Genomic DNA, 22,358 nt, shown 5'->3' with positions numbered 1-22,358 from the left:
GAAAATAATTTATTCAGATTTATAAAATGATTTACTTGTATTTTATTTACTTTTAAAACAAGCAAATATTTATTTAAACAGTTTTTACGTTTAAAAATACTAATTTTCTCCTTGTAAAGAAATCATTTGTTTATTCTTATATATATAGATATTTTAAATCAAAGAAATCACATTTTTTATTTATAAATTCATAATTTTACAGCTTATTTTACAAATTTAAAAAAATATTTCTTTATATTTATTATATATTTTCTAAAATTTAACAAATATTTTTTTAAGTTAGGAAATTATATGTAACAAAATATATTTCTTTCATTTAAAGAATTTTTTTCTAAGGTACATTACCAATTTAAATTTCGATTTTCTTGTTTCTTTATTAATTTTTCTTTTTATCACTGGACGAAGTATTACATATCAATATTTAAGTATTGAAATCAATCATAAGGTAGGATTTGTAACATTAAATATTGAAATACTTGAGTACTAAAAGCTGTATTTGAATCACAGAATATTACTAGATACTGTACTTTTAATACTGAAAATAAGTAATTAATCAATGATTCTTAGTGTGATATTTCTATAAGGGTAGCAAGACAAAAAAAAAAAAATAAAAAAAAATAAACCATGATACACACAATTAGTACTGAATTTGTACTAATTTGTACCATTCGAAATAAATCGAAAATTTTATATTTTCCCCTTTACACAACCTCTCCCTTATCTAAACCTAATATAAAGATAGCAGGATCACGAATTTTTCACTTTTTCTTGATGGTACAAATTAGTACAAATTCAAAAACGATAAAATCTATCATTTCTTGTCGTTTTTTACCAGTTTATATTTTGTTCTCTTTATATTGAGTTAGCAGGACCACAATATTTTTTTAAATAGTACGGTGTACAAAATTATTTTTTATGGTACAAAATAGTACACAATGAGTAATGAAAAACGCAATAAATATAATTTGATTCAATCGATTTAGTTCTTAATAATCGAAAGAGAAAAATTTTATTTTTCAGGTTGGTTAAATGTGAGGTTGTTTTAAGGGGTAAGCAGAAATATTTACATACTTTTCTCGGTGGTACAAATTAGTACAAATTCAGAAACAGTAAAATCTGTTGTTTTCTGTCGGTTTTTACCAGTCCTCATTTTGTTCTTTTTATACTAAGTCAGCAGGACCACAATATTTTTTTAAATAAAACGAGGTACAAAATCATGTTTGAGAATACAAAATACTACACGATTAATGTAATTTTGTACTATTAAAAACAATTTTGTATTCCACATCCTTTAAGAGAAATCGTGGTCCTATTGACTTAATATGAGATTAACAAAATAGAAATTGTTAAAAACACGAAACAAATAATAGATTTTGTCGTTTCAGAATTTGTACCAATTTGTACCATCAAAAAAAGTATCAAAAATATTTCTACCGATCCTTTAAAATAACTTCAACTTTGACCTCAGCTTCAAGAATAAAGCTTCCTGCTTCGATTATTAAGTATTAAATCAGTAAAATCAAATCAAATTTATTGCATTTTTCAGTACTTATTGTGTAGTATTTTGTACCATTAAAAATGACTTTGTACCTTGTTCTATTTATAAAAATTGTGGTTCTGCTGATTTAATTTTAACCTAACAGAATAAATATCATTGAAAAACGGCAAATTGCAATAGATTTTATCGTTTCTGAATTTGTACTAATTTGTTCCACCGAGAAAAGTATGCAAATATTTCTGTTTAACCCTTAAAACACTGACCTTAAAACCTTACAAGTAACACTAGGGAAGTGATAATCACCGATTTTCCTGAAACTGCGCATACAAGTAGTTCTTCAAAAACTATTAGACACGTATTTTTTTGTTTTTCCCCAAAAATGAATTTTGGGGTAGAAATCGCCCCTACAAATTTGGGGAGGGGGGGTAAGAGGTACTTTACAAACTGTTTGTAGGATTCGTATGAAATTTGGTATCTAAGGCTTCTTGGCCTCGCTGATTTCGAATTTGAAGTCAGTTATTAAAAATTCAAAATGGCGGATCCAATATGGCGGACGGATTTTCATTTTTTTTAAGGATTTCTATGAAACATGGTATCTAGGGATTTTTGGCCTTGCTGATTACGAATCTAAAGTCAGTTTTCGAAAATTCAAAATGGCGGATCCAATATGGCGGACGGATTTTCATTTTATTAAGGATTTCTATGAAACATGGTATGTAGGGATTTTTGGCCTCGCTGATTACAAATCTGGAGTCAGTTTTTGAAAATTCAAAATGGCGGATCCAATATGGCGGACAGATTTTTAAACAGAACTAGATTTTTATGAAACTTGGAATTTTCGATCTTCTTCAGTCGCTGAATAAGAATCAGAAATTCTTCTTTGAACTACATTCAGCGTTACTCATTGTCAGGAAGAACGCCGTGGACTTCTTTGTAATAAGAGAAAAATAATTTTTGGGTTTATCGACATTTTCGAAAATATTGGTTTTCCCTTTTGAAGATTGAGGGCGTCAGTTATACATTAAACTTACCTGGTATTGAATTTTAAAAAGCTCTTGAATGAATAAAAGAAAATTAAAACCAATACTTACCTGCTACTACAGTCTAAATGTAACTTCTTTAAATGTATTATAAAGATTAAAAAACATGCATAAGACATGAGGCGTATACTTATTACATGTATTTTACATGTGAGCAGATACAGCTGAAAACTGATGAACTGACTGATATCTACAAATTCTATATGAAATTGATTCTCAAACTTACCTGCGAGTTTATATGGTTCTTTTAATTATTAGGTTCTTGGTCTTTATTAATAATTCGCAAGTGAGTTCAAGCACCAGTTCCTTATAGTATCTGTAGATGTCAGTCACCTCAGCAGCCATATCTTCTCACATGTAAGATTCATCTTTAAAATAATAAAGTAGACGCCTTATGTTTTTTGAATATTTTTTAATCTTTATAACACATTTAAATCAGTTGTATTTATACTGCAAGAGCAGGTAAGTATTGGTTGTGCCACATAGCATACATTTGTAGATGTCAGTCAGCCCAGCAGCTATATCTGCTTACACGTAAGATCGAATCGGTCTGTCCAGAATCGGCGTAACGGAGTATAACACATTTAAATATTTAGTATAATATTTTAACATTTTAATAGTATAGTACATTTAATTCAGTTATATTTATACTGCAATAGCAGGTAAATATTGATTTTTACTTTCTTTTTTTTACAGTATAAGAAGAATTTTTTAAAACTCAATATTAGGTAAGTTTAATTTTAAACTAACGCCATCATTGGTCAAAGGAAAAAACCTTCAAAAATGTCGATGAACCCAAAAAATATTGTTCTCTTATTATAACAAAGTTTTAATCGTCCAGAATACAATCTGGAAACAGTAATTATAAAAGAAGAAAGATTATTTGCTCTTCATTTAAAAAATTTAATCAAAGAATCTGTTGACACCCAAATATTCTTTGAAAGTTTTGATAGCGGAAAAGTCACAGGCAAGGAAACTCACAGCAAAAACCTCCCGAAAAGTGAGAGGCAAGGGAACTCACATAAAAAAACTCCCGATATTGAAAGAGGCAAGGGAACTCACAGCAAAAAACTCCCGATATTGTGAGAGGCAAGGGAACTCACAGCAAAAAACTCCCGATATTGTGAGAGGCAAGGGGACTCACAGCAAAAACCTCCCGAAAAGTGAGAGACAAGGGGACTCACTTTTAATAAATCACCCCAATGGGAACAAAAAGTTACTACGTCCACGTCGTTGTTCCTGGGTAATGCTAAAAGCAGTTCAAAAAAGAATTTTTGATTCGTAATCAGTGAGGCTAAAAACCCCTAGATACCATGTTTCATAGAAATCCTTAAAAAAAATGAAAATCCGTCCGTCATATTGGATCCGCCATTTTGAGTTTTCAAAAACTGACTTCAGATTTGTAATCAGCGAGGCCAAAAACCCCTACATACCATGTTTCATAGAAATCCTTAATAAAATTAAAATCCGTCCGCCATATTGTATCCGCCATTTTGAATTTTCAATAACTGACTTCAAATTCGAAATCAGCGAGGCCAAGAAGCCTTAGATACCAAATTTCATACGAATCCTACAAACAGTTTGTAAAGTACCTCTTACCTCCCCACCAAAATTTGTAGGGGCGATTTCTACCCCAAAATTCGTTTTTGGGGAAAAAAATACGTGTTTAATAGTTTTTGAAGAACTACTTGTATGCGCAGTTTCAAGAAAATCGGTGATTATCACTTCCCTAGTGTTACTTGTTAGAACTGTTTAACCTCACATTTAACCAACCTTAAAATTTCTCTCTTTCGATTATTAAGAATTAAATCGATTGAATCAAATTATATTTATTGCGTTTTTCATTACTCATTGTGTACTATTTTGTACCATAAAAAATAATTTTGTACCCCGTACTATTTAAAAAAATATGGTCCTGCTAACTTAATATAAAGAGAATAAAATAAAAACTGGTAAAAAACGACAAGAAATGATAGATTTTATCGTTTTTGAATTTGTACTAATTTGCACCATCAAGAAAAAGTGAAAAAATCGTGATCCTGCTATCTTTATATTAGGTTTAGATAAGAGAGGTTTATATTAGGTTTAGATAAGGTTGTTTAAAGGGGAAAATATAAAATTTTCGATTTATTTCGAATGGTACAAATTCAGTACTAATTGTGTACCATGGTTTATTTATTTTTTTATTTTTTTTTTGGTCCTGCTAGCTTGATATCAAGTTAGCAGCGCCACCATTTTTTTTTAAATGGCACGTGGTACAAATTTTTTTTTGTGATAAAAAATAATACAAAATCAGTTCTAAAAAATGCGATAGGTCTCATTCGATTCTGTTCCCCATTTGGTCCTGCTAGCGTGAGAGAGGTTTATCGGATATGCTGTGGACATGTCGGGGACTTTAGCATGTCCTCCAATGTCATAAACGGACATCCCACAAACATCCATTGAATCGCCGAAGGATATAAAACGGATGACTTATGGATATCCTCAATGTCTTTAAAGGACATCTTATAGATATCCATGAGCTGTCTGAGATATAACATTTATTGAACGTTCATTTGACATTAAATAAAACGTTTAAAATAATATTTAAACAAACATTTCTTTAGTATTGATTTAATATTTATTTTTCAAACATACTTTTTACATTTAAAAAGATATATTCTTTTCTTTTTAATAAATCATTTGTTTTCGTATATGGATATACCATATGAATACAATATAGTGTCTCTTGGTAAAAGTGACAGTGGCGCAGTGGGTAAGATGAACGACTCAAGAAGTAGTCTCAGGTTCGAGTCCCCCAGCATGATAAGCAAATTTTCGAAATACAATTTAAATTGAATTAAGTAGCGTGTGAAACAATAAAGTGTGAAATTTACGAAAAGAGAAACATTTAAATTTTTATAATATTTATAAATGTTACGTAAATAAGTATTTAAAAGTTTAATAAGTATTTAAAAAAACGTTTATTTAATATTTTAAAAACGTTTTTCCAAAACATTTGAAAAAATCTTTTTTTAATGAAAAAGAGTGAACTTAACCCATTGTTTTTAACGTTTTAAAAGTAACTACTAGAACTATTACCACTAATAGTGTCACTAATAGTGACACTAATAGGGTCACTATAGCGAAAATATCATTAGTGCTATAGTTCTAATAGTGCTACTAATAGTAATTTTTCATAAGGGACTACAAACCTGAAGATATGTTCTCGAGTTCGCGTCCGATTAGTACCGAGTAAATTTTTTGATGTGAAAATAGTGAGAAATCAATTAAAACCCTGATGGAAAGAATTTGTGTAAAATGCAATGAAAACGTTGAAAATACAATGAAATCGTCAAAGTGAGAAATGAAAGTTATTGAAAAGTTACTGAAAATATTTCATTATAAATCATGATTTTTATTATGAATTGTAGTGAAAAGTGTAAAAAAACAATGAATTTTTAGTGAATATTGATAAAAAGTAATAAAAAAATATTAAAATATTTAATGAAATTTACTAAATTGTAATGAAAACTGAGTAAATTGTATTGAAACTTTGCTAAAATATTCATGAAAAAATGTCGTAAAAACATTTCTCAATAATTTTGAAAATTTTGCTGAATTGCGCTGAAACTTGATGAAAGAATTACAATTTATAATGAATTGAAAATAAGTACTTAATATACCTCATTTATTGATTGATTGTTGTTTTTTTATTTTTCTACATGTTAGAATATGAAAATTCTCTCATTGAAATGTCGATGAAAATTATTGAAATCGAACTTTACTGAAATCATATGAAAATCTGATTTCTTCATTATGTTTCAAAATTAATTCATACGATTATTAATTTGCATGTAACATTGCATTTAGAGCAATCGTTAATTAACATGGAATATTTGCTTGTAGATTAAAAGATATATGAAATTTAATATTATTTATAAAGATAGTCAATTTAATTAGATGTCTTTAAAAAAATTATTACAAATTTAAAGAAGTACCATACTTATTGTAGTGAAAATGTCCATATTTATTATAATATAAATATGAGACACATAAGCATAAATATATATGTATATAAATATAAATTTTTATCTTTCATCTCCCAAACATCCGTACGGACCAGTGCTAACAACAATGATAAACATACTAAATAATTTTCATACAGCACAAAATATTGAAAGAACGTTGATGAGACGTTGATGCAACATTGAAGATAGAAGTGCGGATGTTTTTCTGCATGAAATTTATATTGATTTTTCAATATTGATAACCAGATACAGCTGCAATGTTGAATGTATATTGAATAAAAATTACAATATTTTGCAATATTGTAACTATATTTGAGGAACATTGAAAATTATATTATTGATATATAAAAATAATAATAATAATAAAATAAATTATTATTAAATTTTATTATATTAATACATATGTATTATTCATATTATATTACAATATACTATAATCATATATATTTTTCTTATTGTTTATATATAAAATTGAAATGCGTTTAAGCAATTTTGCGCAAACCATGAGAAATATTATTTTATTTCAAAATATTCTCTATTACCCTTATAGAAATATCATACTAAGAATCATTGATAATTACTTATTTTCAATATTAAGAATACTGGATAATAAGTAATTATCAATGATTTTTAGTATGATATTTCTATAAGGGTATACTCTATTATAGAGTCTGATGCAAGTTGTATCGATAACAAACAATACATAAAGAACATTAAACTGAAAAGAATGGTCGAAGTCATTTTGTAAATAATCACATAAACTTTAGAGATATTAAATAAAATATATTGGCGAGTCAACGCGCGTATTTGCTAGGTACGTTATAATATACTGTGAACATTATAAGTACATATTATATAAGCATAAACTGTAAGAACTCGTTGGAGTCATTGGCATCATCGCGTGCCGCGCGATCATCAGGTTAGGCACACCTTTAACAAAGTGAGGCATGGATGGATGACCGGGCATAACCGCTTCGGATTCGAAATTATCGAGGAAGGTCACGAAAATTTTAGAGTATGTTTAACAATCTTCGGTTCCTAGCAGTTATATGAGACATGAAGAAAATTGATTCAACGTTACTGCTGTATGGGACATTTTTCTTGATTTTAAATTTCAATGATTTTCTATTGAATTTTATTGAAACTTATTGAAATTTACTGAAATTTCGCTGATTTTCAATTAATATTGCTGAAATTTACCACGATTTTGCTGATTTTCGATGAATATTGCTGAAATCATAATGAACGTAGATCAATTGATTGTGTTTTTCAGCAAAATTTCAGCACATTTCATTACGTTTTCAGTAAGTTTCATTATAATTTCAGTAAAATTTTTCCATCAGGGAAGACTTAAATTTTATTTAAAATTAACATAAACTGGCGTGTTAGTTGAAGATATATCATAAATTTATTTTTTGTACAAGGTTTCAATATTTCCAGAATTACCCAACAATATTTCAGAATGTCCCTGTAATGTCTCCAGAATTTCTCAACAATATTTCAAAATATCCCTGTAATATTTCAAAATATCCCTGCAATGTCTCCAGAATATCTCAACAATATTTCAGAATATCCCTGTAATGTCTCCAAAATATCTCAACAATATTTCAGAATATCTCTGCAATGTCTCCAAAATATTTCAACAATATTACAAGTTGGTGACATAAGACATTGCAGAGACATTTCTAGAATATTTCTGAGATTATCTCCAGAATATTTAATATTTTAAATGTAATATTCTGGAGACATTCCCAGATAGCATATAGACGTCTTATGGACGTCCAGTGGACGTTCAAGTTTGGATATTTTTACCTATTTTGAACGTTCTTGGAATATTCAAAAAAGATCCACTGGACATTATTTTTAATGTTCTTATTCGGTTCAATTTTCTAACAGAAACTATTCGTAAATGTCACAGCGTTTGCTGATTTCACTTGGAAATTTTAGATTACTTGATTCCAATATTACATCACATTTAAAAATTCTCACTGGCACTGGTGGAACTCGAACTTGGATCCGCGAGACACCTCTCGATTATGAATCTGTTGCTTTAGACACGACACCGCTTCATCGATCGATATAAATGTCACAGATTTTATCTATATATGTTGTAATTAACGCATTAATATAATTTTCTGACAATATGATTTAATAAAATGATGTAATTTCAATAAAAATTATATTTTTTGTACTTTTATTGTTAATTTAACCCTTAGCTAATGAGGTAAGATCTACAAAATCCAGCAAATTTTATTTTGTTATCTTTAACTTTTTATAATAGAAATTCTTTATTGTTAACTATTATTGAATAAAGTCATAAAGGACTATAAACTTTGAGTAATTATAAAATAGTACTACTAAAAAAAAAGAGAAAAATCTAACTTATTATATAAAATTTAATTAAATTAATTAAATTTATATATAAACATACAAATCAGCGCTTATTATAAGTGATGGGGTATCTGTCTAATACTGTAGCCATAAAATGTAAATAAAATCAGTTAATAATAGTAATTTCTCACAAATTCTCAGAGTATCCCAAGTAATGATTCGTGAAATATTTATTATAATAAAGTTTCAAAGAATACTTTAGAATAAATTAGGTTCGGATAATTCTTCAGGAATTCTTCAGATATTCATTTTTCTAATTATTTAGGTATTCTTTAAAATAAATTCTCTATGAACTTCTATTCATCTCTCTGCTATCTGGTCAACATTTTCTCATTAACATATCTTGAACATCATCCTACTAACTGGATAATTGCAACGATGCAATGTTCGTGAGTAAGAAATGGTAGGACAAGTTCTATAAGGTTTATTTCTAAGAACCAAATGCTTGAGATGCAAGCACATAAAAAATAAATAACAACGTGTATAAATAATAATCTGTTGGTTACATACATCACAGTTGATATAAATAAATATTAGATAAAAATCTGTCACATTCTTTGCTTATCGAACAGCTGATTAAAAATGACCTCTCAAAAACGTATTATAGACGTCTTTAAATGACGTTATTATCACGTTAAAACTGTTCACGTTTTTTAAATGTTAGTTATTGGTTACATGACGTCTAGGATTGATAATCATCATTTATCGATGTGAAAATAACGTGACGTTGCTGCCTGGGGATAAAATGATATGCAGCGTTGATAGCGCGTATTCTCAACATGCCTATAGTCAAATTTTATATTTAAGACATTTATGTATATCCATGATCGGATATCCAAATAATGGATATTAACCGATGTCCAAAATCGGATATCTTATGGACGTCCATTGCATGTCCATGGATGTGCGGACGTAAAATGGACATAAAATGGACGTCTATAGGACATCCTGTGCTATCTGGTTTGCTGATATGTTTTGTGCTGTGTGGAATAACGCGCGGATGTCAGCGCGCGGTGATTGGAAAAATAACGTATCGCTGTCTGTACTTATATCGTTGTATTCCTACATCTTGCCTCGCCGCAGTACGGTAAGACGTAGGATTGTAGCGATGTAAATCGCATGCTGACATCTGCCTGCTATTTTACCGGGTCGCGAGCGCTCCTCCCTTAACCATTCAGCATGCGTTTTCCCTTAATCTTTTACAATTTCTCGGTTATTATTGAGAATAACGCAAAACAATATGAGACTTTTGTGTTCATCTCAATCCGCTCTACGTCCTCACGAGAGATATATCATAATTAAGTCAAATCTCTAACCGATGTCAAGTCGATGTCAAATTGATGTTAAATTGGTAAATTATTAAAAATAATTATATAAACTATTTATTTAAAAAAATATATATGTTATATTGATAATATAAGAAATACAATTGTATTCTATTATAAACGAAACACATCGAAAAATTATCGACACTGCAGCAATCGATTACATTTCGATAAAATTTAATTGAATCGACGTCGATTTGATGTTATTTCGACCACTTATTCTTCACTGGGTTATTAATTGGAAAATTATAACATTTATATAATGTTACTGTTACTTGATGTTTACTGGGTATGTACTTGGTATTACGTATACTACCCAGACAGCACAATGTCTAAAAGTGGGACATAAGACGTCTTTAAGACGTCTTTAAGTTGTCTTTAAGACAAGTTTATAAAGTATTGTCTTAAAGATGTCTTAAAATTGCTTTAAAGACGTCTTATGACTCGATTTTGGACATTTGTGCGTCTGGATACTGTCTTAGTAAAGTGATTAGATTTCCCAGCCCCAAATCCGACACACTTCATCAATGTGTGGAATATGGGAGGAAGAAGATATTACTGAAATTTATATGTATGTGTATATATATGAAACAATATATCATTTATTGATATATGAAAAATAACTTAACAACAAATGAATAATTAGAGTAAAAACTACAGAATAAAAATAGAAATTATTGTTAAAAGATAAAATCTTTGTTATTCTTGTTTAAAATTAAGAATAGGTAAAGCTGCTATATTACCAGAGTTGTGAATTTTCTTAAAAAGACCTTTTCTGTCGAGATTAAAAAAAGTCTCTATACCGAGTCAAACCGGGACAGTTTAGTTAAATCTGCATCCCAGATAGCATTAAAAAAAATCTGGAATAAAAAGTGGAAAACAAGAAGTTTGGGAAAAAAACTGTCTCAGAAAAAATAAGAGGTCTAGTCATCTTGTACCATGCTTAATCAACAATCTGACTTACCTAGTTGATAAGATACATTTGCGACAATGTTTCACGTGTCGATTGAGAGACATTGCACCGTTTTTATTTGCGATTTGCAAAACACTGTACATTCAACGCACTTCCCTCAGAAATATAGAAAATGTAAAGCACAAAGTGTCAATCTGATGTTTTCTTCGCAATTTCTTTCTTTATTGTGAACGCGATGTCGGTTCGATAGAATCGTGATTATAATTTGATCGTTGTGTGTTGCGTAATTGCGTGATGAAAGGTATGAAAGTTTCGTTCTAATCAAATTGATGTTTAACTGAGTTGCGATACGAATCGACCGTATCGTCCCAAACCTTCACAGTTACTAAACCTGACCCAGCCCGTCTCGTTCTTTATACCAAAGTAGCGCGTGACCAAAGCACCGCGTCGCGTCTCTCGGCACGGCAAATGACTTCTCGTAAATAACATCGTACGACACTAGCGGGCCAACCCGGGATAGTCGCGTAGATTTACTTCCGCGTCACACACAACGCGACGATCGCATCAGCCACAATACGACCACGTTTCTTTGCATTCTCTGATGTAATCCGCGCGACGCATTCCACTTTATTTGTTTACTACGTAGACGATCACACACGTAAACATTGCGCCACGTGCGTCGTGCATTTTTATACTTATATTGATCAGGATTCGGAAAGTTGCACAAAAAATAAATTGATATCCATTTAAAACTAATATATTCAAATTAACAATCATTGTTTCATACATAAGTAACGATAAATAATTTTGTTAGAAGAATTTTTAAGTTTTGAATTTTAATAATGTTATAATTTTATTTTAACACAATAGTTTTCTAAGAAGTATAATATGATTATTTTTATGTTATGACGATTTCTTTCGATATCTAAAAATTTCATATTTTTAATTTAATATTTTGCACTTTTCATTCATGAAAATTAGTTTTGAGTAATAAAAATATATATTTTCTTGTTATCTATATGTTCTTAAATCTGTTATTAAATTATATAAAATATATTAATATAAGAAACTTATCTTTTAACGTAATATAGTCTTAATTGAAGATTTATATGTAAAAAATAAAGATATTTTTAAAATGAGAATATATTCTTTTCTCTATGTACTTTTTTTTAAAAAATAACTTGTTCACTGTTCGTTAGTCATGAAAAAAAAAGAAATTATAAATAAAAATTATTATTTATTTTGACAAATAATTTCTTACTATTGAAGTTACTTCAAGTAACGATTCTTTGCAATTTCTATTAATTGTTTCGTGCACTGTAAAACTGTAATAGCGTAATTGAATTGGAAATGTCATTTTTTCTACAAATATTCGTTACTATTACTTAAAGCTATGAAAAAAAATAATTCGTTACCGTTACTCATTTTGACAAATGACTCTTTACCGTTGCCGTTATTTAAAATAATATTTTTTTAAAATTTCTATTAACTGTTTTGCATCCTGTAAAACTGTAATGACTACAGGATTAGAAAAGTTATTTTTTAAATGTAAGTTGTCAAAACTATTGAGAAGATTCGTTACTGTTATCGTTGTTTACTCTAAAAAATAACTTGTTGCCATGTCATTAATGTCGAACAGTACCGAGTCGATACAATTTCTGTTAATTTTTTCACCAAGCTCTTAAATGTTTATCTACCTTTATTGAAATACCTTCTATATTTTGCAGGTACAAAATAGCAATAAAGGTAATGATTGTATTCGTGACCGTTGTCGAGAAAACGCGTTACGTTACTAAGAAATTATGTTATTAATATCGGTTATTAATTTACGTTATTAATGACAAAAAGTAATATTGTTATTAAATTGTTACTGAAGAACGTAACGCAGTAAGCAATCTGTGCGCAGATTGACATCAGATTGGTGACAGAATCTATCAAATTCGCAGGATCTGTCGACAGATCCATAGACATCTGCGTCATCAATCTGCTGTCAGACTGCTGACAGAGTCTGCTAACAGACTCTAACATTAGATTGGCGGCAGATTGTGCGCAGATCCTGTTGTTTCGTAGGTTCTTCAATTAAATTTTTGGTAGAAAATTTTCTCATAATTTTCCATAATTACTCAGAGAATGAGCATTTTCTCATAAATATTCATAAATACTCGTAAAACACAATAAAAAAAAAAGCTTTTCTATATTATTTTTTCATCATTTTTAAGATTTTCTCTAGTGAGAACTTGAACCGAAGACATCTTTTGAATAATCGTTCGTCGCCTTAGACACTACGCCAAATCCTCACTTGATAAAAAGTGCTTTGTATTGCCCACTTAAAGTTTAAGGAAGAAAAATCTTAAAGTTTGTTCGCCTTTTAAACCGCAAAATATAGACGAAACGTTTAACGTATAAATAATGTAAGAGAGACCGGCACGATAATTAGAAATTAATTTTCTACCAGGGACTAGATATAGAAATTTACTCCAGGGTATAGAAAATTACTGCAATAAAAAAGCAGATAATGAAATTTTTCCATCATAATAAAATACTGCGCTTTTACATATGCGAATTAATTTGGTCGATTGTTCAGTTTAGATTGTATTAAATTTTACCAAAATCGAAGCATGATATATTTTCAAATAAACCATCACAAAAATTCTGTAGAAGTTATTTACATGGCGAGACTAATATTTTATTCGGTGCTGCTGCCTTCAATACTTATTGCATGACGGTTAAGGGGGCAATACCGTTTCTTTGGTTAAAAAAATCGATTTCTCTTTTTTTACATTTAATTAAACTATATATTTTTAAGAATCTATTCCTATTTATTGCATCGAAAAATTCGAAAAATTGCGTAAGTTACAGCCTATTATTCGAAGCGGTGCAGGTCAAATTCAATGCTCACCGAACCGTTTAAAATTTCGTCAGATATATGGTCCACGAAGCGATCCACGAAGGTCCTATGAACTCTAGGTAACAAAAGAACGACTCGGGTGTGTTTGATCTATGGGCCTGGAATCACTGATTAGGTTGAAACTTACGTAAATATTAAAAATATAAGCTTAAATAGTACCCGAAACTTTAAACGTGTTTTTCTCAAAACGATTTTTCTCTAACTGGCGCGCACGATTTGAGACAAACTGCTGAACCGATCGACTTCTGCCTATAGCTACATATTCAAAGCATGTGCTATTTTCGCCCGAACTAGCGAAATTAAAATATATTAACTTTTTTTATTTATTTTCAATAAAAAACTGTCGATTTTTAAGGCGATTTTTTGAGCGTTTTTTCAAATACCTATAACTTGCTAAAAAACTATCTGTTTTCAACATCCCTAGTTCCAGCGATAACTGAATGTCCCTAGTTTAATGATCTTTTTGGCCTTCTTGTTTCAGATTAACGAGTCATGAAATATGCGCGCTATGGAGCAAAAACTCATTTCAGTTTCACGTTTATAGTTATTTATACATATTATTAAACACATAGAATTATTTTTCAATAACTTTTATATTTCGCAACATACATATTTATAAAAATTCTGACATACAAATAAAATATATAGTATATAGTGTACCAAGTTTCAAAATAACCGGCCGCGTAGTTTCTGAGAAAAAAATTCGCAAATATAGCCTCCTTTTTCAGCCAAGAAACAGTATTGCCCCCTTAGATTTAATGACATAATAATATAAAAAAAATTAATAATATAAGAAATTGTATGAAAAATTATGAGAACAATTTTTACCAGGAATAGCATATATACACCTTTAAATGGCCATTTAAACTGGCTATTTGTAACCGTTGTACCATTTTATACTTGTACTCGTTTCTCTATTATTGTTGCTTTTTTATAAGAAATGTGTAATACAATTTTAAAAAGCAAAATTGTTTTTTATTAGTTAGTTTTTCGCACATACTCTCACTGATATTCGTTAATATATGTTACAAATATAATACTGCTTAATAAAATAATAATTAAGCTTAGTAAAACCTAATAATTACGTAATTTGGAGAATTGTTAAAATATTTGCAGGAAGAATCGTGCACCGAAATAGCAACTGCGTACACTTTAAAAACAACAAATAAGTGTATGTACAGTATGTTTGATAAGAGCGTGTACGGCAAAACTCAAAAACTTAGGATAATACATAAATGGAAAAAATTTGTACACATTATGCATGATATAAACTGCGATGTTTTATTATTAATAAGTTGTCCAGTCGCCTCCATTATCAATAATTGACTGGCATCTCCGAGGCATACTTTCTACTAATTTTACAGCATAATCTTCAGACAAAGATCTCCATATAAATCGAATCTGTCGAATTAACTGCTTGACGGTCCATATTTTCTTTCCTCGGAGCTTAAACTTTATAAGCGCCCAAACATTTTCAATTGGATTTGCATCTGGCGACTGTGAAGGCCAATCCAGTACGTCAACGTCATTTTCTTGTTTCCACGCAGTACAAAGTCTACTCCGATGTTTCGGATCATTGTCCTCTTGCAGTAGCCAATTTTCATTTTTCCTCGTAAACCACCTTTGGGCAGATGGTAATAAAGCTCTCTCATATATTTGGACCATTTTAGCAGCATCCAAATTTTGTGTAAAGATGTGTAAAGTGCCAAATCCCTGTTTTGAGAAACAGCCCCAGACGTGCACCTTTACCGGATGTTTAACGGTCCGCTCGATGAGTCTATTGGCCTGGGTAGACCAGACACGTCTGATAGAAGACTTTGCCCAAAACGAAGCTTCATCTGAAAAAATTACGTTGCCCCAATAGCGGTCCAAATTTTCTTTTGCCCAAGCAAGTCTTTTTTCGACGTGTTTTTCAGACAGCAACGGTTTCGTTATCGTGCTTCGAAATTTCACTTTATGAGCCAGTAAACGTCTTCTTATAGTATGACATGATATATTTAGACCCTTTTTAAGTAAAACCGCTTGCCCGCCACGCAATGATAAACAAGGATTCTTCTCAAACACCCGTAAAATCATTTTGTCCTCCTTTTTCGTCGTTTTCTGCACAGAGCCACGATCCGGCAAGTCATCAACGTTTTTGACCTCGGAATAACGTTTCACCCACTTACTCACAAACGCCTTAGACTTCTTCATATACTTAGCAGCCGCTCCGCGCGACATTTTTGGTCCTTTCGGATGCGAACATAGAAACACAGCTTCGTAACGTGATGCGTACGCGGCACTCATGTTGAAATACGCCCTTTTGTGACGAAAGTCAAACGATAACTAAGGCTTTCTAGACAAAGCATCTTGGGAGAAGAGCCCCGCTATTGGCTCGCGTTCATATCCCCCCTCTAACGGTTTCGAGGAAAAAGTTTTGCTGTACACGCTCTTATCAAACATACTGTGCATATTTCTGATAAGATACAAGACGTAATTAAACGTGGTTGTCAACTGCATTTACCTTTAATGCTTTATAACATACTTTCTACGATAAATATGTGTATATATAATTTTTCAAGCAAACACGTTTTGGACAATTATCACTTGGCATGATCACAAGTTCGGATGATCGCACGTGGATCGGATGATGCCAACGTTATGCGGTAAATCAGGTTCGCGATAAACAATGCTCCCGCTTAGTCATATCTGTGTGACGTTGTACTTCTATTGGTCGTTTGAGGAGGCTCGTCAAACCGTGCTATTTGTTTAACATGAATTGGCTCGCCACCTGAAAGCCTTAGCCCGAAATGCAGTCAACAGACCGCGTCAACAGAAATTCATTCAATAAGATTAAAACAGGATTTATTGGTGCGCATTTGCGTGTCATATGTACTTTTGAAATATTTTATGTCAATGGTTCGTAAATTTCACACATCAAAATTGATAATAAAACATTACAGTTATTACGGCTATTATTGATTATCAAAAGAAAATTTTTTCAACATGAAATTTTCTTTCATTAAAATATCTTTAATTTCCCTACTAAAAAGTGTCTTGAGATTTCAATTGAGATCTCATTTGAAATCTTATTTGAGAACTGAATTGAGATTTCCACAAGATTTCTTAATTGAGATCTCAAGACATTTTTTTCGGTAGAGATATGTTTTCCTCATGTGTATTCCATTTTTAAAAATAATCTATTAAATAAATCATTTTTTAAAACTGTTATTTCGTTGAAACAAACTATATTATTATATGAAAAAACACTATTATTTAAAATAATATTTTTCAACAATTTTTTTAGATGAGAATTAGATTTATTTAATTTAAATTTCTTAGCATTTGTTTTAAACTATATATATTTTTTGTTTTGATTAACCATTATAATCATTCGTTAAAAATCTAAAAGTAATCATAGAGTTACTAGTTTACTAATATACATTTACCAATAAATATTCGTCGTACGTTGTTCGCGTTGCTTTAATATTTGCCAGTAAATATGTTATAATGTTCTGTTATAAAAATACTTGTATAAATATAAAGTATAAGTATAAGAATATTGTATCAGAGCATGAAGATCGCTACGGATCGCTTAATCATCAAAATTAGGCAACGTTTATCATGGTGAGTAGTCGCCCACTGCTTTAAGATCGAAGCCTACAAAAAGGGAAGACACGCGAACGTGTGAACGTTTGGAATATGTGCGACAGAATGTTGTGGTTCCTAACGTTCGCGAGATATGAGGAAATAAAGCATAAATTTATTTTTACATTTATATTTAACATTTCATTATAACATTTCATTATTTCTTATAATGTTACATTGCAATGTTTTTGAAGGCAGACATTTCAACATTGCCGCAATCTTGCAACAACGTTGCAGAAATATTCACCACGATATCAAATCAATAAGTGGAGAACGTTATTATTTTTAAAACTGAGAAACATAAATTTAACGCATGGAAGATATAACTTTACTGAAAAAGTGTCTTGAAATCTTAATTGAGAAATCTTGCGAAAATCTTAATTAAGTTCTCAAGTGAGATCTCAAATGAGATCTCGACTGAGATCTCAAGATATTTTTTTCAGTAAAGTTGAAAATGGCATGCTATAATTTTTAACGTGTTATTTTTAATCTTATTCGTCTACTCACCTCGCCATTTCTTACCTATAACGTCATGACGAACATGATCGCGGTGAGTATCTAGACCCATTAACGCCCAAATGTGCTGAAATTTTACGTTGACTTGAGCCATTTATTTTACTACAGAAATGAGATGTTATTTATAAAGAGTACCATTCCTACCAATTTCGATGTTGCTCTATCGAATAGTGTTGAGAAAATTTAAAAAAAATCACAATTTATGCAAAATTTTTGCAAAATAAAATAAAAAACGCATATTTTTAGGACTATTTTTTTTCTTCCGCTATTTTCTCCATAAAAATGTGTTAGTATCGCTCGGAAAAGTGTCCAAAACGTGTTCCCGACATTTTAACTTAATAAATATGCCATGGGTATTTTTTTCAACAAACTTGGCGGCACCAAAATGGCTGTTCATTTGAAGCGTTTAATTCGAATCTTCGTTTATATTTGGTTATCGAAATTGTTTTAGGGTCAATATTACTACAAAATTACATAATAACTATAGAAATTTACATAATAACTACATAGTCAGATCACGTTTCTGAACAGGTTTGAACAAGTTTTTATGCCACGGTGGTTAAGCCAAAATTCTATAATGCACGTATAATAATTAAATTTGTTGCATTTTATTGGTCAATATCTCGATTTTTCTCAAGATGAGTCTGCATTAACCCTAGGTATACACACTTATTTTTCGCATACGTAAATGCTTCACTGGGGTTTGAAGGACCCCAGCTACTTTATTATAACTCCGGTAAAAATCACCGTATTTTGACTTCTTTTTCTCGATTGTTAATAGACTGATAAACACATATATTTATTAAGAATTAGAATTAAATTATAATAAGCATCACATAATAAAGACGTGTTGAAACGTTAGAATTATTCATAAATGCAAAGGAAATGTCATTTTATCGTAATAGTTTAAAAAATGCATATCTTTTTTAGTAATAGAGATAATCGAAAAAGTTCTCAGATTTTGAAAGGGCATATTCAGGGTTGGGTAAGTAAACTTTTTTTTAACTAAGTTAAGTTAAAGTTAATGACTTTAAAAATTTAACTTAGTTAAAATAAAGTTAACCCATAATGAAATTAATTGAATTAAAAGTTAAGTTAATAAAAAAAAGTAATTAAAAAGTTAAAAGTTAAATTTGTTTCATTTCATGACTTCAAGATTTTAGTTTTACAAGTAACGGAAAAAATAAATATACACCTTATATGGAAACATGTTTCATTTACAGATATTTATTAAATTTAAGTAATAAAGTTTTTTTCGAAAGGACTCCGCACTAATCATATGAAAAAAGTGGTTTTAGTCGAATTAACTGAAACTAAGATATTTTGTAGCTTATGAGGTGCTGATCAAAAATCTTCAACAAAAAGTGCACGCAGAAAACTGCTATGGTTGTTATAACCACAGTGTCTATGGTTAAAGTAAAAATGAATATGAATTCAAGTTAAATTTATATAACATCCAAAACTACAGTTGCCACATCCTCATCAATACGGTTCTCACAACTATAGTTCTTACGATGCGTAGTATTCCGTTGCTACATACTTCATATATAGTTGCCTCAACCATAAGCATGTTACTGCTTCTATTCTATATTCTGCAGAACTAATACTATGGTTGAGACGTCTGTACGGTTTGTATATACACAATACGTTGTATATACGCATATACGCTGTACATTTATATTATACGCGATGTAGTTTTGATGATTCGTACACAGAACGTGATCACGCAGGACACAGTAAGACTAAAGCTACATTGGGGTCGCTTTGGGCTCTCACACGTTATAAATGTTATTTTATTTACATGCGGAAGAGAGATAGCATTACGCTTACAGCGCGTAACCTAAAGTGAAATATCTTTGATTTACCGACAGACAGCGACAGGCAGCAACCAAGTCACGAAGAACGTCAGTGTTGTGTAATGTTCAATAACATTCGTGTAATATGGATTGTAAAGCTTTTCTGAAAAGTATCGGATTTGAGCTATTTGTTCCCGTATTTAAAGGTAAGTAAATGTAACATTATCAAGAGAGAGTTTTAAGATAATGTTTCATATTTATTGTAATAAAACGCCGCATATATCGATAGTTTTCTTCATATCAAGAAATGATGTTTGATTATAAAGTAGTCCTATCCGATTATTGACGTACATTATCCCTTTCTCTATTAAAAGAAATATTGTTTCGAACATTTCCTCTTGATTAAAGAATATCTCTTAACGTCTATATCCAAATAGGATTTTCTCTGAAAATACGATTATTTTCGAGATTATTTATGATATATATATATATATATATATATATATATATATATATATATATACCATCTTGTTTATTATTTATTCGTAGGAAACGGTATCACAATAAACGATATACCATGTCTTTTTGAGAACAATGCAAAATATTTAAAAAAAATAATGCCAAAGACAGTTGATCGCATGAATTTTGAGAAAATGAGTCTTTCTCTCTCGTGTAAACAGGTGAATTTCTGTTTTGATTTTGATATATTTAATATTCTTCCGTTTTTCCTAAAACATTTTTCTAGTAAATATTTGCAAAATTAAAGACGAGTGGGAAATATTTTTATATTTGTGCTTGCAGGATAATATTGTAGACCAAATTATCTTTGATAATAAAAGAAGGAAAATCGAATCCAATTTAACTAGTGGTGATCCAACGTCAGTTATTGTAGAATATCATGATTTCACTATAGGGCACAGAACTAGTGAAATTTTCGATAAAGATGATAGCTCAGTGATCTCTTCAAATGAAACATCAATTTTTTTGATTGACAAGCTGGAGGTTCCTGTCTTTCAGACAGTACAAAAAGAAGATTGCACTGCTCGTATTATATATCAATCTACAGAAAATCCGAACATATATAACAGTGTAAGATTAAAGTTTCCTTAATCATACATATATAATATATTTCAAATGTTATAATGTTTCAGTAAGCAATGTGAAATATTCTGTATTCACTTTGGTCTTTCAGGATATCAATAAAATATTAAACAGTTCTATAGAAGGAAAAAATATTCTTGCTCAATATAAAAGAATAGGTTTAGATAACAGTGCTAGGTTGAAACTAGTTAATATAGTGATTACCTCGGAATTTGGTTGCGATACTCAAAAAATGCAAGTATTTGTATAATTATCGTTGTTTTCTTTAGAAAGGTTTTTTTCTAGTGAAATACACTTAAAATATCGTTGTTGTCGTGGAAACATTTCCTTTGAGATTTTTTTGAGATATCAAAATATTTATATCATGATATTCAGAATGAAATTCTATATATGATACTATATATGATACAATGATACAAATGAATGTCACTAAAAATCACATAGGAGACTTTTCCACGACACACTGACGATATACTTATAACGTATAGTCTTACGAATAACATTTTGTCTTTATTACAGAATTAATACTAATCGTTTTCATTACTTAGCAGATGAAATTGTGAAACTATTTCCAGGAGAAATAAAGGTAAATAATATTTTGTTAACAAAATCTACTAATGATTTTTATTGTGTTAATTACGTTTTTGAATCATAAATTAATATTTTATTATAGGAGACGTATTATATTCCATCATACGAGATGTGATTATTAAATAACGAGACTGACGCTGTAAAACATTTTATTTTGATTTCATACATTTTTACTTATTATCACCTTCAATATACACCCCTCCTCTATCCCTACAACGCTCCATACGAATCTTCCATTGTTCGAAGCAGTGCTGGAAGTCTTCTTCTGTCAGCTCCTTCAGGACGCGCGCCGCTTTCTCTTTCACAGCTTCAACGGACTCAAATCTTGTTTCTTTTAAGGCAGATTTCACCTTAGGAAACAGATAGAAGTCGCACGGCGCAAGATCTGGCGAATAAGGCGGATGGTCTAACACTGGGATGCTGAACTTGGCTAGAAACCTCTTGACAGACAATGCGGAATGAGCCGGCGCATTGTCTTGGTGGAGAACCCATGACTTGTCCTTCCACAATTCGGGTCGTTATCAATTCGTACAGTTTCAGCAATCGCACGAATACTTAACCGACGGTCAGATCGAATCAGATTACCGATTTTTTCGATATTGTCATCCGTTTTTGACGTGGAAGGGCGACCCGGGCGTGAAT

At 30.4% G+C, this 22,358-nt stretch overlaps 2 protein-coding genes across 4 annotated transcripts in view; one reads left to right on the top strand and one right to left on the bottom strand.

The window, feature by feature from the left end:
- The window catches only part of LOC116853351 (calcium-independent phospholipase A2-gamma-like), a 46,102-nt gene extending 34,537 nt beyond the window's left edge, over positions 1 to 11,565 (bottom strand). The window contains exons 1-2 of one of the 3 annotated variants that reach the window (XM_032834409.1): positions 11,229 to 11,565; positions 11,008 to 11,124 (exon numbers count right to left, since the gene is read on the bottom strand). Coding sequence is in view for 2 of the 3 variants with exons in the window: in XM_032834407.1 (XP_032690298.1) it covers positions 11,229 to 11,320 (92 nt within the window). In the remaining variant the exon portion in view is untranslated. The remainder of the gene's footprint in view (positions 1 to 11,007; positions 11,125 to 11,228) is intronic. The other 2 variants (XM_032834407.1, XM_032834408.1) reach the window with 2 other exon arrangements.
- An 8,522-nt stretch (positions 11,566 to 20,087) lies between these two features.
- LOC116853345 lies at positions 20,088 to 21,831 on the top strand. The gene is made up of 5 exons (XM_032834399.1): positions 20,088 to 20,230; positions 20,574 to 20,704; positions 20,826 to 20,902; positions 21,645 to 21,711; positions 21,799 to 21,831. The coding sequence occupies exons 1-5, from the start codon at positions 20,170 to 20,172 to the stop codon at positions 21,829 to 21,831; spliced, it is 369 nt and encodes a 122-aa protein (XP_032690290.1). The 5' UTR covers positions 20,088 to 20,169.
- The last annotated feature ends 527 nt before the right edge of the window (positions 21,832 to 22,358 follow it).

Source organism: Odontomachus brunneus, unplaced genomic scaffold (assembly GCF_010583005.1).
Source record: "Odontomachus brunneus isolate Ranch 3 - 2012 unplaced genomic scaffold, Obru_v1 Obru_scaffold_309, whole genome shotgun sequence".
NCBI lineage: Eukaryota > Metazoa > Arthropoda > Insecta > Hymenoptera > Formicidae > Odontomachus > Odontomachus brunneus.
This window is presented reverse-complemented; position numbering and strand designations above follow the sequence as displayed.